Consider the following 21,952-nt stretch of genomic DNA (forward strand, 5'->3'; position numbering starts at 1 on the left):
GTGTGAACACGCAAGTTGACTTTACTAGGGCACCTCTTTTCTCTTTTCCGATATTGTTTAATTTCTTATTTGTTTTTTTTTTCTCCTCGTTTTTGTTACATTCTTTAGTTGTTTTGGCTTTTAATTTCAGACAGTAGTACATTAAAAGGCCGAACCGGGTTTTTTGTTGTTAAAACTTAAATTAAACTAAATATGGAAGCAAACTTCATTGATCATGATCGATCCAACATAACCAAATTCTTTTAAATTTGCGTGCTGCGTGCTTTTAATCAAAGCAATTTACATTTGACCAACGTTTTTACTATGTTTTGTCACTATTTTAAGCATGTCGGATAAAGTACTACATATTGTTCCATTTCCTATTGAATTTTTGTGAAATTAATTAACAATTTCGGGTGGCGATTCCTATTAAAAAAACATTTTGATGAAAAACTAAGCATTCATACACGAGTTGCAGTGGTGGAGTTGCTAAAATGACGAATATAAAAACAAATCTGTTTGAAATAAATTTTCAAAATATTTACATGTCAGAATAGTAATTAATTCTGTGAATAATTATTATAAAAATATAATTTAGTGGATATATATACATACATATAGATCTCACTATGTTGTGCTACTTAACCAGACAGACAACTAAAAATAAGGTGGATGCAATAATCAATCCAATATGCTCTGCTTGGAATGTGAACTAACTATATATATTATTAAAGTAGTCGTTTTACTATTGGCTATATAATAGTAAATAGTCTATACTCTATAGACTGCGAAATGAATTTATCAGTGTATAAGAGATGGCTCATGGCTATCACTATTTTTTTTTTAAATATATTTTCGATTTAGAAAAACCTCAAATCAATTGGATCACGTTCACATTAATTCGGACTTAGTAGGAGAGCATTTGTAGCAGTAACTATAATTCTATTTTTTAAAAATGTTATTTCTGTTTGCATATTCTAGTGAAAGCAGTGTAATAGACGACAATAACAAAAAAAGAATACTGTTTCCTTTTATCACAGTGTGAAATGAGACAATTTTGAACTAGTAGTCTAGTATGTAGAGTTTAATGAAGATTAGAAAAACAACAACAAAAATTAGACCAACAAAAAAAAATCTTAGATCATCGGTGGAATAAATACAGCAATAATATTTTAAATGCTAGTTTTCCAAATCTATTTAGATGTTTAGAAAATAGCTTCGTATACGTTATTTATAAATTCAAATAGTTTGTGATACATCATATTATTATGTTCGAAAATATCCCATTTGATAATCGATGTTGAGATGATGAGGAGCAAGACCTAGAACGATACACGTATGATTCTCTCACTATTCAGAATTTCAGATGTTTGCGAAAAGATGAGTTTTAGATATGGACATCTCTCTCCACCACTCTTTTATTTGTTTATTTTATTATTTTGTCAACAACATTTTGTAAACGTTGTTATACACTTGTGGAGTGGGTGTTCACACACATATCTTATATTCTTTATAGAAGGAACCGAATAATGTATAGTTTAATATAATACGATAAAGATATCAAATGATTGTACCGAGAAGCTAAAGAGAAAGGAATGTGAACACGTCAAGGAAGTATCGGACATTGGTGAGGCTTATATTTGGCGGTGTGGCACGTTAGGTGGCCGATGGAGACTTTTGGTCCCACTCTTTGTTTCTTTTTTCTTTTTGTGTCTACTCGACTTTCCAAACCAAGGCATTACTCATTAGGGGCTCTCCTTATATTAATTTTAATTAATTATATTCATAACTTACATTTACAAAGTGGCCTCTTCCATCCTCTTCGCCTAGATTCACGTTATTCTATCTTTAATCAGGAAATGACGGATCAAAACTTTTTTTTATTTTTAACTAATCTTCTCAACTTAGAACTGTTATGTGGACTTTTCGCTGAACGAGAAAAGAGTGAACACACATATAAATATAACTTATTACCTAGATTTCTTCTAATTACAGACCAAAACTCAGGATCAAGGGTAGAGGACGGAATAAAACAGATCATCAATTTATCCTGGAGAATATCATAATGTCGGGAGGCAAGGTAACCTTAATCTCAGGGTTGTGAAAGAAGGCAACTTGCACTCACCACAGGATAGTAAACCTGCGTTGCATCTGAACATACATAATTATGAATCGATTATGAAAATTAAGGTAGACAAGATCCTAGAGTAACTCATCAATGATGTGTCGTAGAGATTTAGCATAATATTGCATCGAAGTGGTATGTTTTATAACCTGATTTGAGGTTATTGATTCACGAATATGTCCGTACTACATAAATTCTAAATGTATCTTCATCAAAATCCTGGTGTGTCCTTGTGAATTAAGCATTAATTTAAAAAAGACCTACTATACTCTAAGACAAAACCATACAATTACACGCAATTTGAAAAGCTTTTATAGGCTGAATTGCTGATTAACTAGGCTCAGGTTTATTGGGAGAATTCCTTGTAAGAGAAGAACAAAAATTTGTAACATACTTGTTAATGTCTACATACAGATGATCAGTATAATTCGCCCAATACACACAAAGAGATGCATCAAATCTAAGCAAACGAAAAGAAAAGAAAAAAAGTCAAACGGAATAGAGTGACACATATTGTAGAAATCCATTGCCAGCTTAAATAAAGTACTGAAATAATTGAACTGAATGATAAGAAAATTATACTGACATTTATAAAGCTACTTTGTTTTTTGAATTTTGAAGTTGTTTCGATGAAAGTAATCTCAAACTTGTAATGTATATTAGAATTCTTGCAGACATGTTTCATAAAACCATCACACTTATCAGATTCATAAATTGTTTGGATCTATTCAGTGTCCAACGGACTTAAGAGCATCAGGGTGGGTTTAAAAAAAAATATCTACTTGCAGAACCTAAAAGTATTTTCTGTTGACTATGTAAGAGATATCGAGATACTAACTAACTTGAGTTAGTTTGGTTCGAACTTTAAAGCCAGCGCAGCTAAACTGCTGAATACTTGATAGAGAAACAACCAAAGCAATTAAGGGGAAGGACAAGAAGTTTATTGAACTCTGTAGAAACAGAGGAAATCCATTGGGGGTTTCTTAAACAAACTTCATTAATTTGAAGATGCAACAAGGGGAAAGATTAAAACAGAGGAACAACTTTTATTCCATCTTAAAACACACGCACGCAGTCTCTTCACATTCCGATTACATTCAAACCAGAAAACTAAACAAACATTAATAAAGCAAAACAGAGAATCCATAAACTCAAGCGACTTGGACCTGAATAGTCTTTGGTTTCTTAGGCTCAGGAGGAGGAAGCTTCTGAACAGTCACCTTCAAAACGCCGTCATGACAAACAGCAGAGATCTTCTCCAAATCAGCATTCTCAGGCAGCTGAAACTTCCTCATAAACTTTCCCATTCTCCTCTCCATCCTCACATACTTCACACCATCATTCTCCTTCTCCTTGTTCTCTCTCTGCCTCTCTCCACTCACCACAAGCACGTTCTCGTTCTCGATCTGAACCTTGATCTCGTCTCCTTTGATCCCAGGCATGTCCACGACGAAGGCGTACGCGTTCGGGTTCTCGATGACGTCAGCTGGTGTAGCCGCCATTGCCTTGGCATCTCGCATGTAAGCTCTCGAGGGATTGTTGCGGCTCTTCTCGTTGTGCTCTTCGGGGACTTCGAGCATGTCTTCGAGGATCGAGATTATCGGAAATCTTCCCAAATCCATTTCTTGCAGTGTTGCTGTGTGCTGCTTTCTTGATTCTTCTTCTCTTTGATTTTCTTGTTTTTTTTGGATATGATTGATGGAGATTGTATGAGAGTTCGTGAGGTTTATATAGGAGTGGAGATGGAGATTTCTGGAGAAATGTGGAAAGAGCGAACGTCTCGGTCTGATATTTTCCACTTTCAAGTTTTGAAGCGCTTTCCGTATTGTTCGAGAAACGTCTTGATCGTTCTGGTTTTGTGAATCGTTTTGGATAAATGTGGGCTTTTAAATCACGAGTACCAAGGCCCATTATTTTCTGTTTCGGGAATTACTTTATCCGGTTTGGCACAATTTCATTAGACATGTGACTTTGAAACAAGGAGTATGGCGGTTGTTCCTTGGATATAAAACCTATAACTCTTTTTCTTTTCTAAGTTTAAGTTTGGCAATTTGGCATCACCGACTCTTAGATTTAGCCGAATAGCAGCATCCTTGAAGCCAACAATCAAGGGTTCTAACGACTTTATTTATTTTACTTACTATTTCCTTTGTATCTATTTTCTATTTTGATTAGGAAATAGGAACTAGATATATAAAAAAGGATTTTTACTTAATATTTCCTTTGTATCTATTTTGTATTTTGATTAGGAAATAGGAAATAGATAAAAAAAAAAAGGATTATTCTTACTTTTGATTAGGAGTATTCTTCATTAGACGGTTAAATTCTAAAAGAGGCGTCTATATATATATATAGTTCTCTTCCTTAAACAAGAGATTTTCTCATTCTTCCTTGCGAGGTAGGTCTCAAGAGAATACACAAAAAAACTTTTGATCGAGCTACAAATCCGTCCCTTACACTGCACCAGAATATGACGACCGTCGAGTCAACAACCATCGCAAACGTTAATAGCGTCGCTCCGAGCGGTAACATAACCTCTTCCTCGAAGAAATCTCGTGAGAGCGACCGTCTCCGGCGCAACAGTCGTAAGCAGAGGAAGAAGAAGAAGAACAAAGCATCCCATGCCGATGCTAAGGAGAAGGCGGATCCGCAGCTACAGGTTTCAGAGGAGTTGTTGGTGTTTTTGAAGTCGTATCGGAACACAGTTCCTGTTCCTAGACACTGGTCCGAGAGGAGAAAGTATTTGCAGGGAAAACGTGGTATAAAGAAGAAGCCGTTTCATCTTCCAGGTTTCATTGCTGCAACTGGCATTGAGAAAGTTAGACAGGCTTACGTTGAGAAAGAGGATGGTCAAAAGATGAAGCAGAAGCAACGGGAGAGAATGCAACCAAAGATGGGAAAGATGGAGATTGACTACCAGGCTCTACATGATGCATTCTTCAAGCACCAAACAAAGCCTAAGCTGATATCTCTTGGGGATCTTTATTTTGAAGGGAAGGAATTTGAGGTGGCTAAACTGACGAGGAAGATGAAACCAGGAGGGACTTTGTCATATGAACTAAGAGAAGCTCTTGGTATACCTGAAGGCTAATTAAGATGCAGAGGTATGGTCCTCCTCCTTCGTATCTGAAAATCCATATTGATAAGAGCAAGCACTGGGGTGATTTAGAGGAAGAGCAAGAAGAGGAAGACGAGGAAATGGATGAAGAGGAACTTGAAGACGGGGCTGATACACTGTCAAGCACTCCAATTGGCATAGAGACACCAGATGGTATTGAACTTCGTAAGGAACCTAAGAGGCCTCTATGTCAGGTACTTGAAGAAAAGATAGAGAGAAGTGTTGCTCCTGGAAGATTGCTGGGAACCACACACACGTACGTTATTAAAACTGCTACTCAAGCCAAAAGGGTTGATTTGCTGAGAGGACAAAAGACAGATAGTGTGGACGTCAGTTTACAGCCACAAGAGCTGGAAGCCATGGAGAGTGTTTTGCCTGCCAAGTATGAGGAGGCAAGAGAAGTGGAGAAACTACGCAATAAGCCAGAGGATTTCAGTGACATGGTCGCTGAGCATTCCAAGAAAAGGAAGCGTGATCAGGATGGGAAGAAAAAGAAAGATTTCAACTTCTGAGGTAGCTTCCGATTAACAACTTCTAAGGTGTGGGTAAGATAAACTTATGTTGTTCTAAAATCTCAAGTGTTAATTTTTTGAAGGTATTTAACTACCCATTACACCACAAAAACACACATACACAAATACGTTGTTCGTTTTTTTTTGTCGTCACGCAAATTCATTGCTTCATTTTTAAAATTTCATTTTCTATTCTAATTAAATGAATATTAATTGGGACTATGCGTTGATTTTCTTTCCAAATTTTCATTGTCAAATGGGTGAGTTTTTAATTTTTTTTCTTAGTTTTGTGATATGTTTATGTAAGTAGATCTTACAAAATTTAAATTACTATTATCTCCTCTACTAGATGACGATGTCCGTGTCAAGTCCACAATAAATATGTAATTTCAACTTGATTAGTATGAATGATAAAGCAGTTAATAAAACAACGACACAACCGTATCAATACGGCTGGATCGCAACCGCGACCGCGACCGCAACTTTGTATGTTAGTGTCCACCTACTTACCAATCACACAGCCTTGATAATTTCGGTGTCATGCTTTAAGGGATGTATCATTATCATCATCTCTACCTGATTCAGACACGAGTTAAAGTGAAATGAAGTCAGCTGTTTCATCTTCACTCCTCAATTCGAAGATTCTTTTAAACCCTAATAATCCTCTTTCTCGCCTCAAATCTGTTTTCCTCCCTAAACTCTCTCTGAGACCCATCACTCATCACACCCTCACACTCCCACCTCTAAGATCCATCTCCTCCATGGCTTCCTCTTTCAAACCCGACCAAGCCAGAGTTCCCTCTGCTCTTCCCCTCCCGGCGCCTCCGTTGACCAAAGTTTGCTCTTTCTCCTTTTTTAGCTTGTCGACTTTCTTGGGTTTTTTCGATCACTTTCGTTTTTTTGATCGGTCTTCGTTTCCTGGGAAATTGTAGTTCAACATCGGATTGTGTCAGTTATCTGTGACGGCTGACAAAAAGAGGAACATTTCTCACGCCAAGAACGCCATCGAACAAGCTGCTTCCAAGGGAGCTAAGCTTGTTCTCTTACCTGTCAGTTTTCTTCTTACATTAATTAACCTGCGAAATTCACATTACATTGGTTTTTGTTAGATTTTGAATTGTTTTAGTTGCTCGTGAATTCTATTGCTCGTGCTTGAAAATTTTGACTTTCTCTTATACTGTAAAATGCTACCACAAATAGCTTAGCTCACAGTTCATTGTGAGGTCAATTCTAATGTTCTGTACAACTTACGATAGGTATAAGCTAGTGATCTTGTCTCAAAAGGGTTAAAAACAATCGATGGATTTTTGGTTTCAGGAGATTTGGAACAGTCCGTATTCCAATGATAGTTTCCCAGTTTATGCGGAGGACATTGATGCAGGTGGAGAGGCTTCTCCTTCAACCGCTATGCTTTCTGAAGTTTCTAAACGTCTCAAGATTACAATCATCGGTGGCTCTATACCAGAAAGATTTGGGGATCGTTTGTATAACACTTGCTGTGTCTTTGGTTCCGATGGGGAGCTGAAAGCTAAGCATCGCAAGGTTAGACTTTTTCCTGATTCAAACTTTCATCTCAAACTTCCATAGAAGAAAGTAATGAACTTTCCTCTGCTCTAGGCCATATAATCTCTGTTAAAGGATATGCTAAATCTCGCTTCTGAAATCTTGAATCATCTTTTGAAAGTTAAAAGGCGATACAAAGCCAAAGTTGAGAATTTGTAGATATTGTCATCAGTTGTCGGGATGTAATAGACTTAAATCAGTAATCAGAATGTTGTGTTAATTATGTTCTGGCTCGAATTCTTCCTCCTGGAGCCTAAGTTATCTTATCAGTTCTCAGAACATCTTGTTCGTAATTGATTTTGTTTGCACTTGTGCCTACAGATACATTTATTTGATATAGACATTCCCGGGAAGATTACTTTTATGGAATCAAAAACTCTTACTGCTGGAGAGACACCAACAATCGTCGACACAGGTTTCAATCTTTCTTTTTTTGCCAAAATTCTTCGCCATGCTATGCATAAACAATCATGTATTATCTCTCTAGTATCTAAAAAATAATTGGCAATAACATTTACTAATACGCTTCTAAGACCTTGACAACTATTTTGACTATAGAAATGTCTTTAATGAGTAATGAGGTCATAGTAGGTCCTAATCTCCTTTGGCTTTCTAGTACATAGGAGAAATCTCAAATGCGTTGTAGCACTTGAGAATAATGGTTTTGTTGGTTGTTGCAGATGTGGGGCGTATTGGAATAGGTATCTGCTATGATATCCGATTCCAGGAGTTAGCTATGATATACGCTGCAAGAGGTGAGTCTTTATATTATATGCTTTATGCAAATGGACTTCTTGCTTCCTCTTTTATTTTATTTTTCCAGGTCCATTAGCATTCTATAGAACCTCATCATCCACATGTTTTAATTCCAGGGGCTCATTTGCTGTGCTACCCAGGAGCATTTAACATGACAACTGGACCTCTGCATTGGGAGTTACTACAAAGGGCTAGGTACAATTCACTATCTACTTTTCCTGGCTTCGTTATTCATGAGTAAATCTCAACGCTTACTCGATCTGATTTGTTCCATTTCAGGGCTACGGATAATCAGGTAAATGAACCAATTTAAAATACTTGTATTGACAGCTCAATGAGAAACGCAAGTTTTGTGAGATTTCCTGATAGATTATTAGAAAAACCGGCATTTCTCTTTTGAGTTAACAATACAAGTATATTCTTCTGCTCTCTACGAGTTTTACTATTATATCGACTCTATCAAATTCAAGGAGCAGTTGATAGAAATATGTGTGCAACTTTCTCCAGTTATATGTAGCGACATGCTCACCTGCCAGAGATTCAGGAGCTGGCTACACGGCTTGGGGACACTCTACACTCGTTGGGCCTGTAAGCATTAGACCCTTTTTTCGGTGTTATTTGATTGATAATGAAGCTTTAGTTGAGCACTAAACTCGTAAACATAAAACTTATTCGACAGTTTGGAGAAGTACTAGCGACGACTGAGCATGAGGAGGACATTATCATAGCAGAGATTGATTACTCTATCCTTGAACAACGAAGGTAATCACGGCAACACTGTAACTTTCCTGGTTTCTCTTTAATCCCGTTGTTGATGGAATCAATAATCATCCGCTGATTGGACCTCTGTTTTTGCCATCTCAGGACGAGCCTTCCGTTGAATAAGCAGCGGCGGGGAGATCTCTACCAGCTTGTAGACGTACAACGCCTGAATTCTTAGTGAATGCAGCAGAATTTGTACATCTGAGATACTATCTTTAGATTGTGTGAGTCGAGCACAATTTGGTTACTTCCAAGTTACAACCTCTTGACCGGTTAATTCTTTGCAACCTTGAGTTTAAATTGAACAAAAATAAATAAGTTATGCTTAAGTTAATATCATCAACACCTACTTGGGATGTCGACTATTGAGCTGAGCCTGTTTTGCCTGTTTATAAACTGTAAAGCCTAGTGATCATAATGTGTAAGAAACTAATTTGCAATAAAAATAACAGAGAATCGTAATCATACTTTGGAATATTGGATGGGATTCTTTTCTTGCCCTTGTAAGCTTTTTCACTAGGATAAGCAAATACGTCATTGCCTTCGGAAAACATCTCTTATTTTCATACCATCACCTCATATGCTTAAATTAACATCTATAACTGCAATAATAGGTTTTTCGAAAGCAATTGGAAATGGTAACAGAAAACAAATGTGTTTGCTGAGAAGATTTGTTTAACCGTTAGATTAGTGTTAATTTATATTGTAACTAACGTTTTACTTAATTGCTCAACCCTTTGCATCACAACGCTTTCAAGTAAAACGTAATGTAATTGTGAAGAATCAAGAATGTATATCGAGTTTGCTGATAGATCAAATATTCATAGAATTTTCTGAAATAGGATCCAAGTGGATAAAAGATTTGAAAATGATAGAACATAACGCTTTGTCAGGCCTCCACTCTTGATTTTTAGAAGATGGATGATCCGTGGAGGATTGTTGAATGATAAATGACCGGACGACAAAATGCAGTAACAGCTTACAACAAACATTGACAGTGTGTGTGTTCTCGTCTTTGGAGGAGACACGTGGCCCAAGCCGATAGGCTAGAGTGGTCCATCCCTCTGCGAAAGCACAAGTGCCGTACGCGTGTGGGTGAGGAGGCCGCACGTGCGAGGGTCCCAATATATGGAGAAAACACAGCAATATGGTTCACGTGGCAGGTCACGTGTGGGACCCCACACAGACACAGACACAGACACAGTTGAGCTTGAGCCCTTATTACACCGCGTGAATGAATCTTTCTTTTTTATGTGTCAGCGCTTATTGTCTCTCCCTGAGCAGCTGAATCTCTGACTCGCCCGTGCGATTTTCTTTCCTTTTTAATTTTCTGTTTTTCTTGCACACATCCCTAAAACTCAATAGTTGTTTCCATTGCAAGTTTCATTTCCATCTAATGTAGTATGATGAATGTTGTTACAATGTTACTTTTTCTTTTCTTTTTGTTTGTAATTATTTGTAATTCTTTTTCAACAACATTTTTTCTACTAAATTTGAATGTGGGTGTTAACACAACAATGACACACATACAAATTAATAGACTATATGTCATTATCCTAAACTATAATCCATTGATTCAAAATTTACCATCCTCACTTTGGTCAAGCAAACATCAACTTTAGTCTACCAAACTGAGTTTTACAAACAGTGTGTTATCTAATTCGAATTGCTTTAACGTCTATCAGTTGGAGATGTATAGGTTTCACTTCAGAACTTATGAAATAACTTACAATAAAAACTTTTAAAAAATCAACTTGCCACTTTATTGCCTTTTTGTTTAAATTTAAAATATCGTAAATGATATTTGACCAACAATTATTATGTTGCACCCTTTTAATTATCAGCATATTTTTTTAACGTCTATCAACATAATAATTTAATTTTAATGGGACGTGAAAACAAACACAAATATTTTGGTTTTCCAAACAATCAAACAAGAAATCATTTTTATATAAGTTTCTGTTCTGTACTATATCACTTGCTTGATTTCAAAGGTGTTTTGTATCATTCTATTTTTGTACAAGCATCTATGGTCTAGCGTAACTAGAAACAATATTTACGGGGGGTTCTTCGAAACTGGATGTGATAATGAGATAATATAAAATGGAAAACATCGGCCAAATTGTGATAAAGATGTAGAATGGAAACAACAAGACATAAGTGTTGATGAAATGAGGAACAATCAAGGAACAAGAAAGGAAGTAAGCATGTGAGACTGAAAAAGACTCAAAACAAGTACAGTTCCTTAACCTGTCCTTGTCCAGACAACCTATCGGCAATGTGGGTGTAGGAAAGAGTCTTTGCTTAAAGTTAAAACATTTAGCCTATTTAATTAATCTAAGAGCCTGCTTGATTCTAATTACTTCCTTTTCCAAAACCCACCTACACTCGATCGAGATCTGTCTTTGACAATTTGAGACAAGACAACTCATTTTGGTATGGTAGGGCTCGATTTTGCATTCGGCGAATAGATACCAAAATGAAATGTGTTTGCAAACATGTTCTTAATTAGTTTTGTTAAGTAGATGATTCTTAATTTTTCATTGATTTAGTGACTGAATCCAATTTACGAACTTCAATGAATACTTCATTAGGGAGAATTTTAACTTTAGTTTGACATCTATTCTATAATCTATAGGAACAATTAAGATATCTATTCAATAGGAAATCATCAGTCCATACTCCCTAGTATTATGTGGAAAATGACATAAAAACGGTTAATATGACAAAATGTTTTAGGTACATGCATACATAGAAAAAAATTTGATGAATGCACTTGTGTGGTCCATCTGGTAAGTATACGTGAACTTCACGCGCCGAGATCGCCAGTTATATATAACTCCTCTCTCTCCCTCTCTTCTCTATCATTCGTCGTCGTCTTCTTCTCTCTACAACTTCCGAGAAAGAAACAAAACAAAACAGTTAGAGACATCATCTCTTTCTTTCTTCTTTTGTCTCTTCTTCTTCCTAAATCTCCTTTTTTTGTCGAGTTTCTCAGAACAAATCATGCATAAATCCAAAACCCAATCTAGAAACCCGTCATTCTCTTCCACTCTCCTCGATGAAATCTACAATTCCATCGATCCCAAAACCCACAAAACCCAACCTTTTGTCGGCTCTGTTAACACTACCAAAAAACAGAGCATCAGCGTAACTAGATCAGTTCCTGACCGAAAAATCCACCGAGATCGGTTCTTCGGCTCTGTATCGTCTTCCTCGGATTCCAACTCCAGCATTTTCTCATCTTCCGACACCGAACCAACTCACGGTAAAAAGATATCTTCTTCAAGGCCATTATGTTTCGGCCCATCTAAGACAAAACCAAGAAAAACAGAGGACAAATCTCTGTTTCACCAGAACAGAGCAATCCGAGTGTCCAGCGACTACGATTACGCCTCCGACGTCCCGAAAATCACGAGATACGACGAGAGCTGGGAAAACACGAGAATCAGAAGATCTTCGAAGAGCTCGAGTAATCAAAAGAAGCCCAAAACTCCAGCTTCACCTGGAGTGCGAATCGTTAATTTCATCAATTCGTTGTTCAGCAACAACAATTCCAAACAATCAACGGCGGTTAAGAGTTATCCAAGGAAGACGAGCTACGACGATTCTGCTTTCGTTAGGAAACCAACTGATTATTATCCATCTACGACGTGTTCTTCAGCTTCTTCCTTCTCCAGGTCTTGTCTGAACAAAAGCTACGAGAAATCATCTGATCGTATCAAACGAAGCGTTAGGTTTTCTCCGGTCAATGTCGTCGTCCCTGATAGCAGATCCTATGTAGAGAAATCTTCGCTCTACGCAGAAGCGGAAGAAGAAGATTATTTCAGTAACGGTTACATCAGAAAGTCGGTGAAGAAGAATGTGGAAGGTGGAGGGAGGAGATCAGTGGAGGAGATTGCGAGAGAGTTTTTGAGAGATTATCGCAAGAATCATGAAAACAGTTTGGTCAAGAATAATGATTTCGAGGATTATGAAGATGAGGATGATGACGATGATGATGCAAGTGATTCGAGTTCGGATTTGTTTGAGCTGGATTTAGTTGGAAATCATCATAACATGTACGGTGACGAACTTCCTGTGTATGAAACCACTTATGCTGGTTTGATCTTGTGAAGCTTTTTCTTTCTCTTTTTTGTTTTCTGGTTACTTTTCTTTAGATTTTCGTTTTCTTAGTTTTAATCCCATGTGATTGTTGATGGAAAAAAAACGAAATGTCATGTGATTCTTCACATCTGTGTTTGATTTTGTAACTAAATATCGTGTTATATAAAATTTTGTGTTTGTAAATATTTGATCCAATCCTTTTTTTTCTCATAACCTCATTTTACCTTTCACTTCTTCTATTTACTATTAAAAAAAATGAGAAAGATTAACTATTTCTACAGTTTTCTAATAATCTTGGACAGTGTTTAAACACTCTTTTGGAGATTGAAAAAGAACAAAAAATCTTAACAGCATCTCAACTTGACATCTAAATATCCAAAAAATAGCCATTGTAAAAGACAAGTAGAGAATTTTGACGATGATATTGTTGAGAGGGATCCGTTACGTGCAAAGTTTAATGATTTGTGGAGGATAATAAGATTATTGAAAAAGTAGTTGATGATCCCAAAGGGAAACACCCAATCTACCAACTTTCTCTTTTATATGTATCTATTACCTACTTTAGATCCAAAATTTCACGAATGCACACACTTTTACATATAAACTAATTTGCATCTCTTTATGCATTGAACACTAAAAAAAAAAAAAACTTATAGACTATGGTTTGGTGAAGTTGAAATTTACAGCAGCACAACCACAAAATCAAATGTACTTGGTCATCTTTCAAAAATATAATGTGCATATTGCAGCGGAACAGTGTTTCAAAATTCATATTTTTTGTTCAATAAAATGAAAAACACAGCTGCTACATTGGTCCATGTAGAATGTACGTTTGTCTCTCTTCAAAAATATCTGTTTCAGTCTTTTACTGGACCATCTAATTTTAGTATTTTACCCAAAACCATGATAAACCATTATAAAATGTACATATTATGTGAGTTTGAGCAGTTGCAAAAATAAATAATCAATTCAACATTCTTTAAAATCTCATATATTAGCTGTACATAGATACTGTTTATTTATTTTAATTATCACGGAAACTTTCTATATTAGTTTGGGTACACAAAATTCAGCTTCAAATATTACAAAATTTATGTATACTAAAGTAACAATAATCGCATCGTATACAATAATATAAAGCGTGTAAACTAATAAAACATCGAATCGCTGTTTGTTGGGAATAAAAAGAAAAGAAAGAGGGAGAATCGAGAAATTCGATATCCAAATGAGAAGCAAAGGGGGTGACTGAAACAGATCGTGAATGGACATATTAAAGCTTAATACAATTGCAAGAAAAAAAAGTGTAATTTTAAAATAAAGCAAAAGGATTGTAGCGATGGATGAACATGATGCTTCCATGGGAACAGAGAAAGTCGAGAGCTTTTGCTTTACTTCTCTTTTTCACTTTGATCATCTTTAAAAGTTCCGATTACAATCTTCCCCATTACTTCTCTCAATAAAATAATATAAAAACAATTTACATAAACACAAAGATATCTCACACGCACGGTCGCTCGTACACATGGCCCATTTTCAGTCCTTGTCAAGTCATTTTGATTTATTTATTTTTGGTTTAAAAGTGTTGAGGTTGATTCCTTTTAGTTTAAATTGCTTTGCAATACTAGCTTTATCATGTAGTTTGATTATAGACGATTTTATGCTATCAAACTAGGGTGTTAATATCTTAGATTCCAACTTTTAGGTGGCAAGTTTTACTGATGACTTATTTATGTATATTATTATTGATAGTATATCAGTGAAATACATTTTTCTGAGAAGTTTTCCCAATTCGAATTGTATAAAGTTTTATTTGCTTAACGTATAAATTTTTTAAATATGTATCTTAAATGTATGCAAATTTTCAATACACGTGTAAGAAAGCAAAAGAAAATAAAAAATTAAGTTAAAATGCATTACTGACTGATATGTAATACTGATGGTGCTTGGTCTGAAGCAGGTAACCCGTGTGGCTTAGATTGGGTGTTGAGGAACCGTGAAACTTGCTTGCTCCTTAAATGTATGTATCAATAATAAGCTTGATATTATTGTATTACTCCAAACAACTACTCAATTATGCGGCGGATTTGTATTATTCCGCCAATAAAACCAAATTCTTGTTTCCAATTCAACACCTAAGTATATTTAACGAAGTAAATAATTTAATCAAAGATCGTGCCATGTATTTGCACACAACAATACTCCCTCAAACTCCTAATGATTGCACTTACGACGTAATGAATTTAAGTAAATTATGGTGTATTAAGATTATTGGATGAGGGATACGCAAATTATATACAGATACACATATTGCATTGGTTCACATGTGACATGTCGGGGATGTAAACGCTCTTGTTAAGTGATTGACAAGTACAGTATTATTGCTAATTATACCATGAAATTCAAATTCTCGAGTGTATATACAATTTCTTGGAAATTTTAGTTACAATTTTTGTTTAAAGCTCATTGTTACTTGTTAGTCTCCTCAACTATGGAAGATATAAATTCATATTTATTGATTAAAATTTTCAAACGCTTAAATAATGAATATGTAACATAAAATAAAAATATTCTGCATATACAGTATCTATATGCATTTTAATTAGTTGTGACTTATGAGTTTGTAGCTTTGGATCGAACAACCGTATATTTAAACAGAGTAATTAAACGAGAAGCTAGTAATATTCTATAAGTGCCATTAAACATGCTACAAATCTTTTAGTGCATAGCACGATATGGTTTTGTAAGACTAAAAAGACGTATCCCTTTGACTTTGTAAATGAATATTCAAAAGATCACAATGATTACTTTGTACGACTTAAATACTTAATACGTACGCAGTAATCACGCAAGCAAAAGATAATACATATAGTGAAATTAATATAACAAATTCTTACCATTGTTAGTTGGAGATATTTCGTTTCAGTGTTATCTATAAGCTCGAGCACATAATCTTTGTTTTAAAATTTGGAGGCTCCGCAGCATATAGGATCAGTTTCTGACACACAGTTCAGAATCATATTAATCTAGACAATGAAAACGTTAAATTAATGAACAAAGCTCTGTCTGGCCCAGTGGGCTCATATAATATTATGAGATTTTGCATGGGGCACCCACTTATAGGCCCAGAAAAATCATTTGCCCTCAATTCCCAAAATAAAGTGTTGACTCCAGTTAAGCTAATGACTCGTTGGTCAATTTCATTTCATACTCTCTCTATTTTCACAATTACTTGCAAACCTAAATCCAATTCGAAGTAATTAAAAAGGATACATTATTGTTTTGCCCAGACGATTGCAAAATACATTCCTTATTTTAAAATATAAAATAAGAAAAAGAATACAAAATTATTCCTTTCGTTCCCCGTTCCAATAATAACATATATCAAAGGCTTCAGTTGCATCGTTGAACCTGCATGGCCCATCTTTGCTTATATCCCAGAAACAGTAGATACATGGTATACCTTTACGAACACCATCTCTGCTATCATCGTATATATCAAAATGTGTTGAATGTCCTCGAGGCCATGTGAAATGACAAGAAAACACTGTCGATCCCCAAATATTTGGTCTAAACTTGAACGACCACGAGCCATTCGGAGCTACGATTTGGAGGCCGAGATTGTCGTCTTTGGACTTACAATGGAGGTTTAACGTCGAACCATCACCGAGGCGATTTGTGATCCTCACTAGTGATTGAAGAGTAGACCACTTAAGATCAACATCTGATGAAGCAATGTTTCCCACTTGTGAGAGAGCTATTTGGATGAGTAGAGATATTGCCACCACATAAACTTGTGTTTTTTGGATTATTGCTGCCATCTTTGCAAGAATAAAACTATGTATGTATTTGCTGAATTAATACTGTTTGTTTCATTTGAATTGCTATATATAAAGAAGTCTTCGTGTAGATGTACATGACGATATTAGATTTGTTTCCAAAATATAATTTGTTGAATGCATTGTAGCGAAACAAAAGGAAGTTAAGTTAATAGTTATGGTAGAATATCATCAATATTTATGCATAAAATTTGATTAGTCTTATATAGGCTGTGCAAAATTTATTGCAATTTGATTTTGGTTCAAATTTTTTTGACTTTCCGGTTTATGAATAATAATATCCAAAGGAAATTCTAATCTAGTACATGGATAACTTTTTATGGTTTCGGTTCAGATTTTAAGCAAACCTATATCATTAAGTTTCAAAGAAATTCAGGTTGAGAATATTAATAAAGTAAAGAAAATTACTTGTTCCAATCATAACACAGGTCAAATACATTAGTCTTTTGGTTAAATCTGCATGGCTTATTTTGGTCTATATTCCACGTACAATCGATGCAGGGATTACCCTTACGAACACCATCTCTGTAATCATCATAGATATCAAACCAGTGTGATTCTTGAGCCCATTGAAAATGACAAAAAAAGAGTGTTGTTCCAAAAATATTTGGTCTAAAACTAAATGACCAAGAACTATCCGGTGCGAGAGTTTTGACCCCGAGATCGTGATTTTTAGACTTACAGTGGAGGATTAATTTCAAACCACCACCAAGACGATTGTTAATCACCACCGTTGTTTTCAGAAAAGCCCAATTAGTTGCAACAATGGTTTCCTCTTGTGACAACGCTAATGGGATAAGTAGAAATATTACCACCACATAAACTTCTTGTGCTTTCTTCATAATTGCTATCTTTTTTTTTTTGTAAGATCAAAGTGTTTTCTACGAATAATATTTGCAGTGGTAATCATAAGAAATCTTTGATGGGTCCATATCGTTGTTGGATTCTGTCTCCAAAAATAAATTGATGAATGTACAGTGTATATATGGAAACAAAAGGGAAAGTTAACTGTAGTGGTACAGTATCAATATTGATAAAGATCCCAAAGGAAAAAACTATCCAATGAAAGATGAGATATCATGTTTTATAGATTTTACATTAACGTAGTTTAGATAAATATCCTTAAATATGTAATCCATCACCAATAAATGATATGATCTTCCACATGTCGTCAGTATGTGATTGTGCATCAGCATCTCTAAAAATCTGATCATAAAAAGAAAAATCAGTGAAAATTAGCTTGTCAAAATTAGTGGTTAGAAATCTGCTAAACTAACAAGATTTGTGATGCAGGATAAATATGTTCAAATTTAAATTTTAGCGGAATTCTGATTAGAAGAAGCATTTGATCGACACTCATATATAGGATTTAAGTTGAGTCTGTTAAGAACTGGGGATAAATTGATTTCATCTTCTAGTCTAAAAAAGTCTAAGCAAAACAGTGACCACTAAACGTTTGGTAATATCCGAGACAAACTCAATTTCTGTCGGACTTGGTGAGATGAACATGTTGAGGAAGGAGAGTGTAATCGATGTGAAGATCCTCCAACATTTTCTTAATCGCCAAAGACTGTTCGGTTCTTCTGATATTCCTCTCTCTGTATTCCTGAAAAGTGATGGTGTGGTTGCTGTATAGAGCCATCTTCAGCTTGTTCATGTTCTCTATCTCCTTCACCACCACCGTGTGTATCGGTGACCAATGCTGCGGATTCTGCTCCAAGTACCTGATCGGTTACACGCACAACAACTCAAAATCAAGATTTGATCTACAAACCGAACCATTGCAAACGAGTGAAAGGTGGTACTTACTCGGCGATTCTTTCTTTGAGATGTGCAATCTTCGAGACTGGTGTCGAAAAAGCGATGGAGAATTCCACTGTTTCTCCCATATCCGGACTTCTGAAGTAGTTGCTTATAGGTTTTGTGGCCAAAACTGCGTTTGGATAATACACTTTCTCGTTGTCAAGCTTCAAGAAAACCGTCGTCAACAGATTCATTTCTTCAACCAGCATCTGAAGAAAAAACCAAAAGAATGTAAAAAGTTCAGTTTTTTACATATCATATGAGTTTATTGGAGCTTTGGTGTTGAGGTTTTACCGGGACACCGTCGACGACACAGCGGTCACCTACGTCGTAAGGATGCATAACAAAGACAAACACAATGGACTCAAAGAGGCTTTTGCAAGTGCTTCCGATTACAAAAGCCAGAGCCACGAGTTGGGTGGAGAAGAAGAGCAGAACCTTAGTCGTCGCTATCTCTAGAAGCAGCAGCCAGATGACAATAGTAATCACGATCAAGATCGCTGTCACAAGTTTGTTTAACTGCTTAACCGCTGTTTTCGTGTCGTTTAAGGAATGCGCAAGAGCTTTCCGGCTATTATACACCTTAACCTGATCAATTTGCAACACAACACAAGTCGCTAAAATCAAGAAACACAGATTCACAACTGTAATCAAGAATAAAGAGCATGAAAGTGTTTGAGAAGACTTACCACCCATTCTGTGAAAGCTTTTCTGGTGATTTTCCCGGTCTCTGCGGCACCGTCAAACAAAGGGAATACAAGATCAACCTCTTCCTTAATCATGAACCTAAGCAAGTCTTCTTCCTCTATGTAACTGCAAAAAAAAATATAACCAAATCCAAAGATTTCCATTAGAGAATGCACACGAAAAGAAGAAAAAAGAGAGCATATGAATGTTGTTTTCAAACCTGAAGCAAGGCTGAGCAACATTTCTAAAGACATGGTAAGCAGCAGCCAAAGCCTCCATTTCACTAGTAATCTCTCCTTTATCAGCTTGTTCTTTCCCATCACCGTATGCTGTTTCATCCAATGTGTCAGAGATTGTAGAAAGACCTGAAGTCCTAACTGCTTCAACCAAAACCCGCATTGTCCAAGCGGAAACTTTCTCACGCTTCATCTTATGAACTTTCCCCATATCAATCACTTTCTTCTCTTTAACCGTTCCTTTTTTCACTACGCTCGTGAAACTCAGATGCCCTGTGCTTGGCGTACGCCCCACCCTCTCTGCCTCTTCGATAAGCGGAGGACCAGAGAGCGTTTGCAGAACATACTGGTGGAAAACAGAATCTTGAATCCTGTCGAAAAAGTTAACCACGTTGAAATTCGCGGCAAGGATCTTTAACAAGAGTGTTTTCACCAGCCAAAGGAATGATCCCGTAAGAAGGGAGATAAGAGTCCTGGTTATAGCATTGAGGATCTTTGTGGCTGCCTGTGACCGACGCACGTCGTGGTTGAACAGGAACACCCAAGCAACAAGAATCAAGCTGAGCCATATGAAGACTTGGACGCTCTTCTTCAAGCCGTGCACAAAGTAGAGCACTTTTCTCCTCAGCAGAAAGTTTGTTTCAATGAGGAACACAACCACACGCATGAACCAATTCGTCACCAACATTCCGCTGAATATAACCATCACAAGCACACACCATTTCCATATTTCTAGCCCCCATAAGTTGTGAGTTTTCAGGACATCAATGGTTAAACTAGCAACCAAAGATCCCAAAACCGCCACAAAGAAAGCTATCTCTATCAATGTCAATGCACTTATCTTTCTACGCATCTCTTTGTTCAGCTTCACCTTTTTGTAGATTTCTTCATCTTCGTCTTTCTCCACCTCAGCAGCTTTACTCGGAGTCAACGGTGTCGTTGAACCGACACTCCTGGTCGATTTGTTATTAGGGGAACCTCTACTAAAAGAAAAAGCAGTACCAAGTTGCTCCTTAACTTCCTCCTCTAGATTACTTGTGTCTACAGGACAAGAAGGTTCCACAAACCGGGACTTGGGTTTCGAGTAAACCGACCTCGCAAAAGATTTCCTCTGAGTTAGACCCTCATTGCTCGGATTTGGAGCTCTAGGAGGCTTGTTAGGGCTACCAACACGCTTAGAGATTTCAGGAGAAGGGCTTTTATTAATTGACACTGCTTTCTCGGACTCTGGTGAAGCCATCTTTGAAGAAGCCTTTGATGCTTCCCCACCTGAAACATTGATAACTACTTCTCTTCCTCCATTACTACTCTTTCGTTCCGCCATTCCAATGCTATTAGCATCCATTTGACTGCTCTGAAATTTTTCCCCCAAAAACAAGATAAAGAACACTGTGGGGGTGATAAAGTACCAATTTTTAGCTCGATTATAATTAATTAGAGACTTGGTTACTAAAACAAAATGACCTTCTGGACAGAGGGTTTAAGAAACTCAGGCGCTTGTTCTTAGTTTTTAATGATAAAATGAGGAATCCAAAAATCTAAATTCTTTAAGCAGAGATTTGTCACAGAGTCAATGGATATATAGAGCAAGATAATTTAAAGAACTCATCATTTGTCCCTACTAAATCTGTAAGAAAGATCTAAACTTTCCCAGGAAAGGAAAAATCTGAACTTCCCCAGAGGAAAAGAAACAAAGTAAAATCTTATAAAAAAATACAGTTAGAAGAGAGGGAAATGAGGTTACCAAAAAAAACTTAATTCTTCGGTGAGTATCAGCTCATTTTTGAAGAAGAAGACCCAAAAAAGAGCAAGATCTTAGGAGATAGTAGTAGACAGCACGTTTGAAGAGAATAATTAGAAGAGATGGAAGAATTCAAGCATTTGGTAAAGAATAAAGTCGATAATGAACTTAAAAAGAAGCAAATAATAGCAGCGGTGGAAAAACTTGGCTTGAGAAAATGGCTTAAACCCAGAAGAAGCCAACAAATACGAAAAGCCAAATAATTAAAAAACAATACATGGAAAGAGGAAAGTGGTAAAAGAAAAGGATTGACAAGATCTTACACTTGGACGACAAAAAAAAAAAAAAAAAGACAAGATCTTACACTAATTACTAAAAGGGGGTCCGAAGAGGGAGAGAGAGATATCAAGAAGTTTAAACCTAATCACTTTTCTACTAAACAAAGAAAAAAACAATTGGGACTTATCATTTTATTACTTTATAAATTGAAGATGCCAAGATGGTGGAGTAGTTTATCGACCATTTAAATTCCAAGTCTCTAAAGATGTATTGCTAAACTCCTAACTTTTTTCGTCAACAGCAAAGTTGCTAATTTTATATTAGTATGTTGGATTCAACTCAATGTAAATCCTTATGTATTGGGGAAAATGTCCACACAAAACCTGTTTTTTAGTCAAAGTATCTAACCTAAATCCTATTTATTATAAAATTCGCTTCATAACTCCTA

At 36.1% G+C, this 21,952-nt stretch overlaps 5 protein-coding genes and 1 pseudogene across 5 annotated transcripts; 3 read left to right on the forward strand and 3 right to left on the reverse strand.

Annotated features, from left to right (window-relative positions):
• Window positions 1-3,127: 3,127 nt before the first annotated feature.
• On the reverse strand, window positions 3,128-3,799 carry LOC18019257 (17.6 kDa class II heat shock protein). Its single transcript, XM_006399657.2, has one exon. The coding sequence runs from the start codon at window positions 3,724-3,726 to the stop codon at window positions 3,256-3,258; it is 471 nt and encodes a 156-aa protein (XP_006399720.1). The 5' UTR covers window positions 3,727-3,799; the 3' UTR covers window positions 3,128-3,255.
• Window positions 3,800-4,574: 775 nt separating this feature from the next.
• Window positions 4,575-5,734, forward strand: LOC112086757 (annotated as a pseudogene).
• Window positions 5,735-6,249: 515 nt separating this feature from the next.
• Window positions 6,250-9,158, forward strand: LOC18019258 (omega-amidase, chloroplastic). Its single transcript, XM_006399658.2, has 10 exons — window positions 6,250-6,570; window positions 6,667-6,783; window positions 7,052-7,276; window positions 7,619-7,712; window positions 7,978-8,052; window positions 8,170-8,248; window positions 8,333-8,348; window positions 8,561-8,641; window positions 8,733-8,815; window positions 8,918-9,158. Exons 1-10 carry the CDS (start codon window positions 6,337-6,339, stop codon window positions 8,991-8,993), a joined length of 1,080 nt encoding a protein of 359 aa, XP_006399721.1. The 5' UTR covers window positions 6,250-6,336; the 3' UTR covers window positions 8,994-9,158.
• Window positions 9,159-11,721: 2,563 nt separating this feature from the next.
• On the forward strand, window positions 11,722-13,074 carry LOC18019259 (protein BIG GRAIN 1-like D). Its single transcript, XM_006399659.2, has one exon. The coding sequence runs from the start codon at window positions 11,822-11,824 to the stop codon at window positions 12,929-12,931; it is 1,110 nt and encodes a 369-aa protein (XP_006399722.1). The 5' UTR covers window positions 11,722-11,821; the 3' UTR covers window positions 12,932-13,074.
• Window positions 13,075-16,266: 3,192 nt separating this feature from the next.
• LOC18019260 (S-protein homolog 4) lies at window positions 16,267-16,740 on the reverse strand. The gene has a single exon (XM_006399660.1). It carries the CDS (start codon window positions 16,738-16,740, stop codon window positions 16,267-16,269), a length of 474 nt encoding a protein of 157 aa, XP_006399723.1.
• A 1,401-nt stretch (window positions 16,741-18,141) lies between these two features.
• Window positions 18,142-21,417, reverse strand: LOC18019262 (mechanosensitive ion channel protein 10). Its single transcript, XM_006399662.2, has 6 exons — window positions 21,229-21,417; window positions 19,469-20,838; window positions 19,251-19,374; window positions 18,856-19,149; window positions 18,568-18,770; window positions 18,142-18,482 (listed from the first exon to the last, which is right to left on the reverse strand). Exons 2-6 carry the CDS (start codon window positions 20,827-20,829, stop codon window positions 18,236-18,238), a joined length of 2,229 nt encoding a protein of 742 aa, XP_006399725.1. The 5' UTR covers window positions 20,830-20,838; window positions 21,229-21,417; the 3' UTR covers window positions 18,142-18,235.
• Between the last annotated feature and the right edge of the window lie 535 nt (window positions 21,418-21,952).

The sequence above is a fragment of the Eutrema salsugineum genome, unplaced genomic scaffold (genome assembly GCF_000478725.1).
Source record: "Eutrema salsugineum unplaced genomic scaffold, Eutsalg1_0 scaffold_2, whole genome shotgun sequence".
NCBI classification, from domain to species: domain Eukaryota; kingdom Viridiplantae; phylum Streptophyta; class Magnoliopsida; order Brassicales; family Brassicaceae; genus Eutrema; species Eutrema salsugineum.

Bases quoted from the DNA above. Each gene is read 5' to 3' on its own strand.
- LOC18019257 (XM_006399657.2), bottom strand. From the start codon at position 3,726: ATGGATTTGGGAAGATTTCCGATAATCTCGATCCTCGAAGACATGCTC.
- LOC18019258 (XM_006399658.2), top strand. From the start codon at position 6,337: ATGAAGTCAGCTGTTTCATCTTCACTCCTCAATTCGAAGATTCTTTTA. The intron at 7,277-7,618 runs GTTAGACTTTTT...TTGTGCCTACAG, and splicing joins TGAAAGCTAAGCATCGCAAG to ATACATTTATTTGATATAGA. The intron at 8,642-8,732 runs GTAAGCATTAGA...CTTATTCGACAG, and splicing joins ACTCTACACTCGTTGGGCCT to TTTGGAGAAGTACTAGCGAC.
- LOC18019259 (XM_006399659.2), top strand. From the start codon at position 11,822: ATGCATAAATCCAAAACCCAATCTAGAAACCCGTCATTCTCTTCCACT.
- LOC18019260 (XM_006399660.1), bottom strand. From the start codon at position 16,740: ATGGCAGCAATAATCCAAAAAACACAAGTTTATGTGGTGGCAATATCT.
- LOC18019262 (XM_006399662.2), bottom strand. From the start codon at position 20,829: ATGGATGCTAATAGCATTGGAATGGCGGAACGAAAGAGTAGTAATGGA. The intron at 18,771-18,855 runs GTAAAACCTCAA...TTTTTTCTTCAG, and splicing joins GTGTCGTCGACGGTGTCCCG to ATGCTGGTTGAAGAAATGAA. The intron at 18,483-18,567 runs GTAAGTACCACC...GTAACCGATCAG, and splicing joins CTCAAAGAAAGAATCGCCGA to GTACTTGGAGCAGAATCCGC.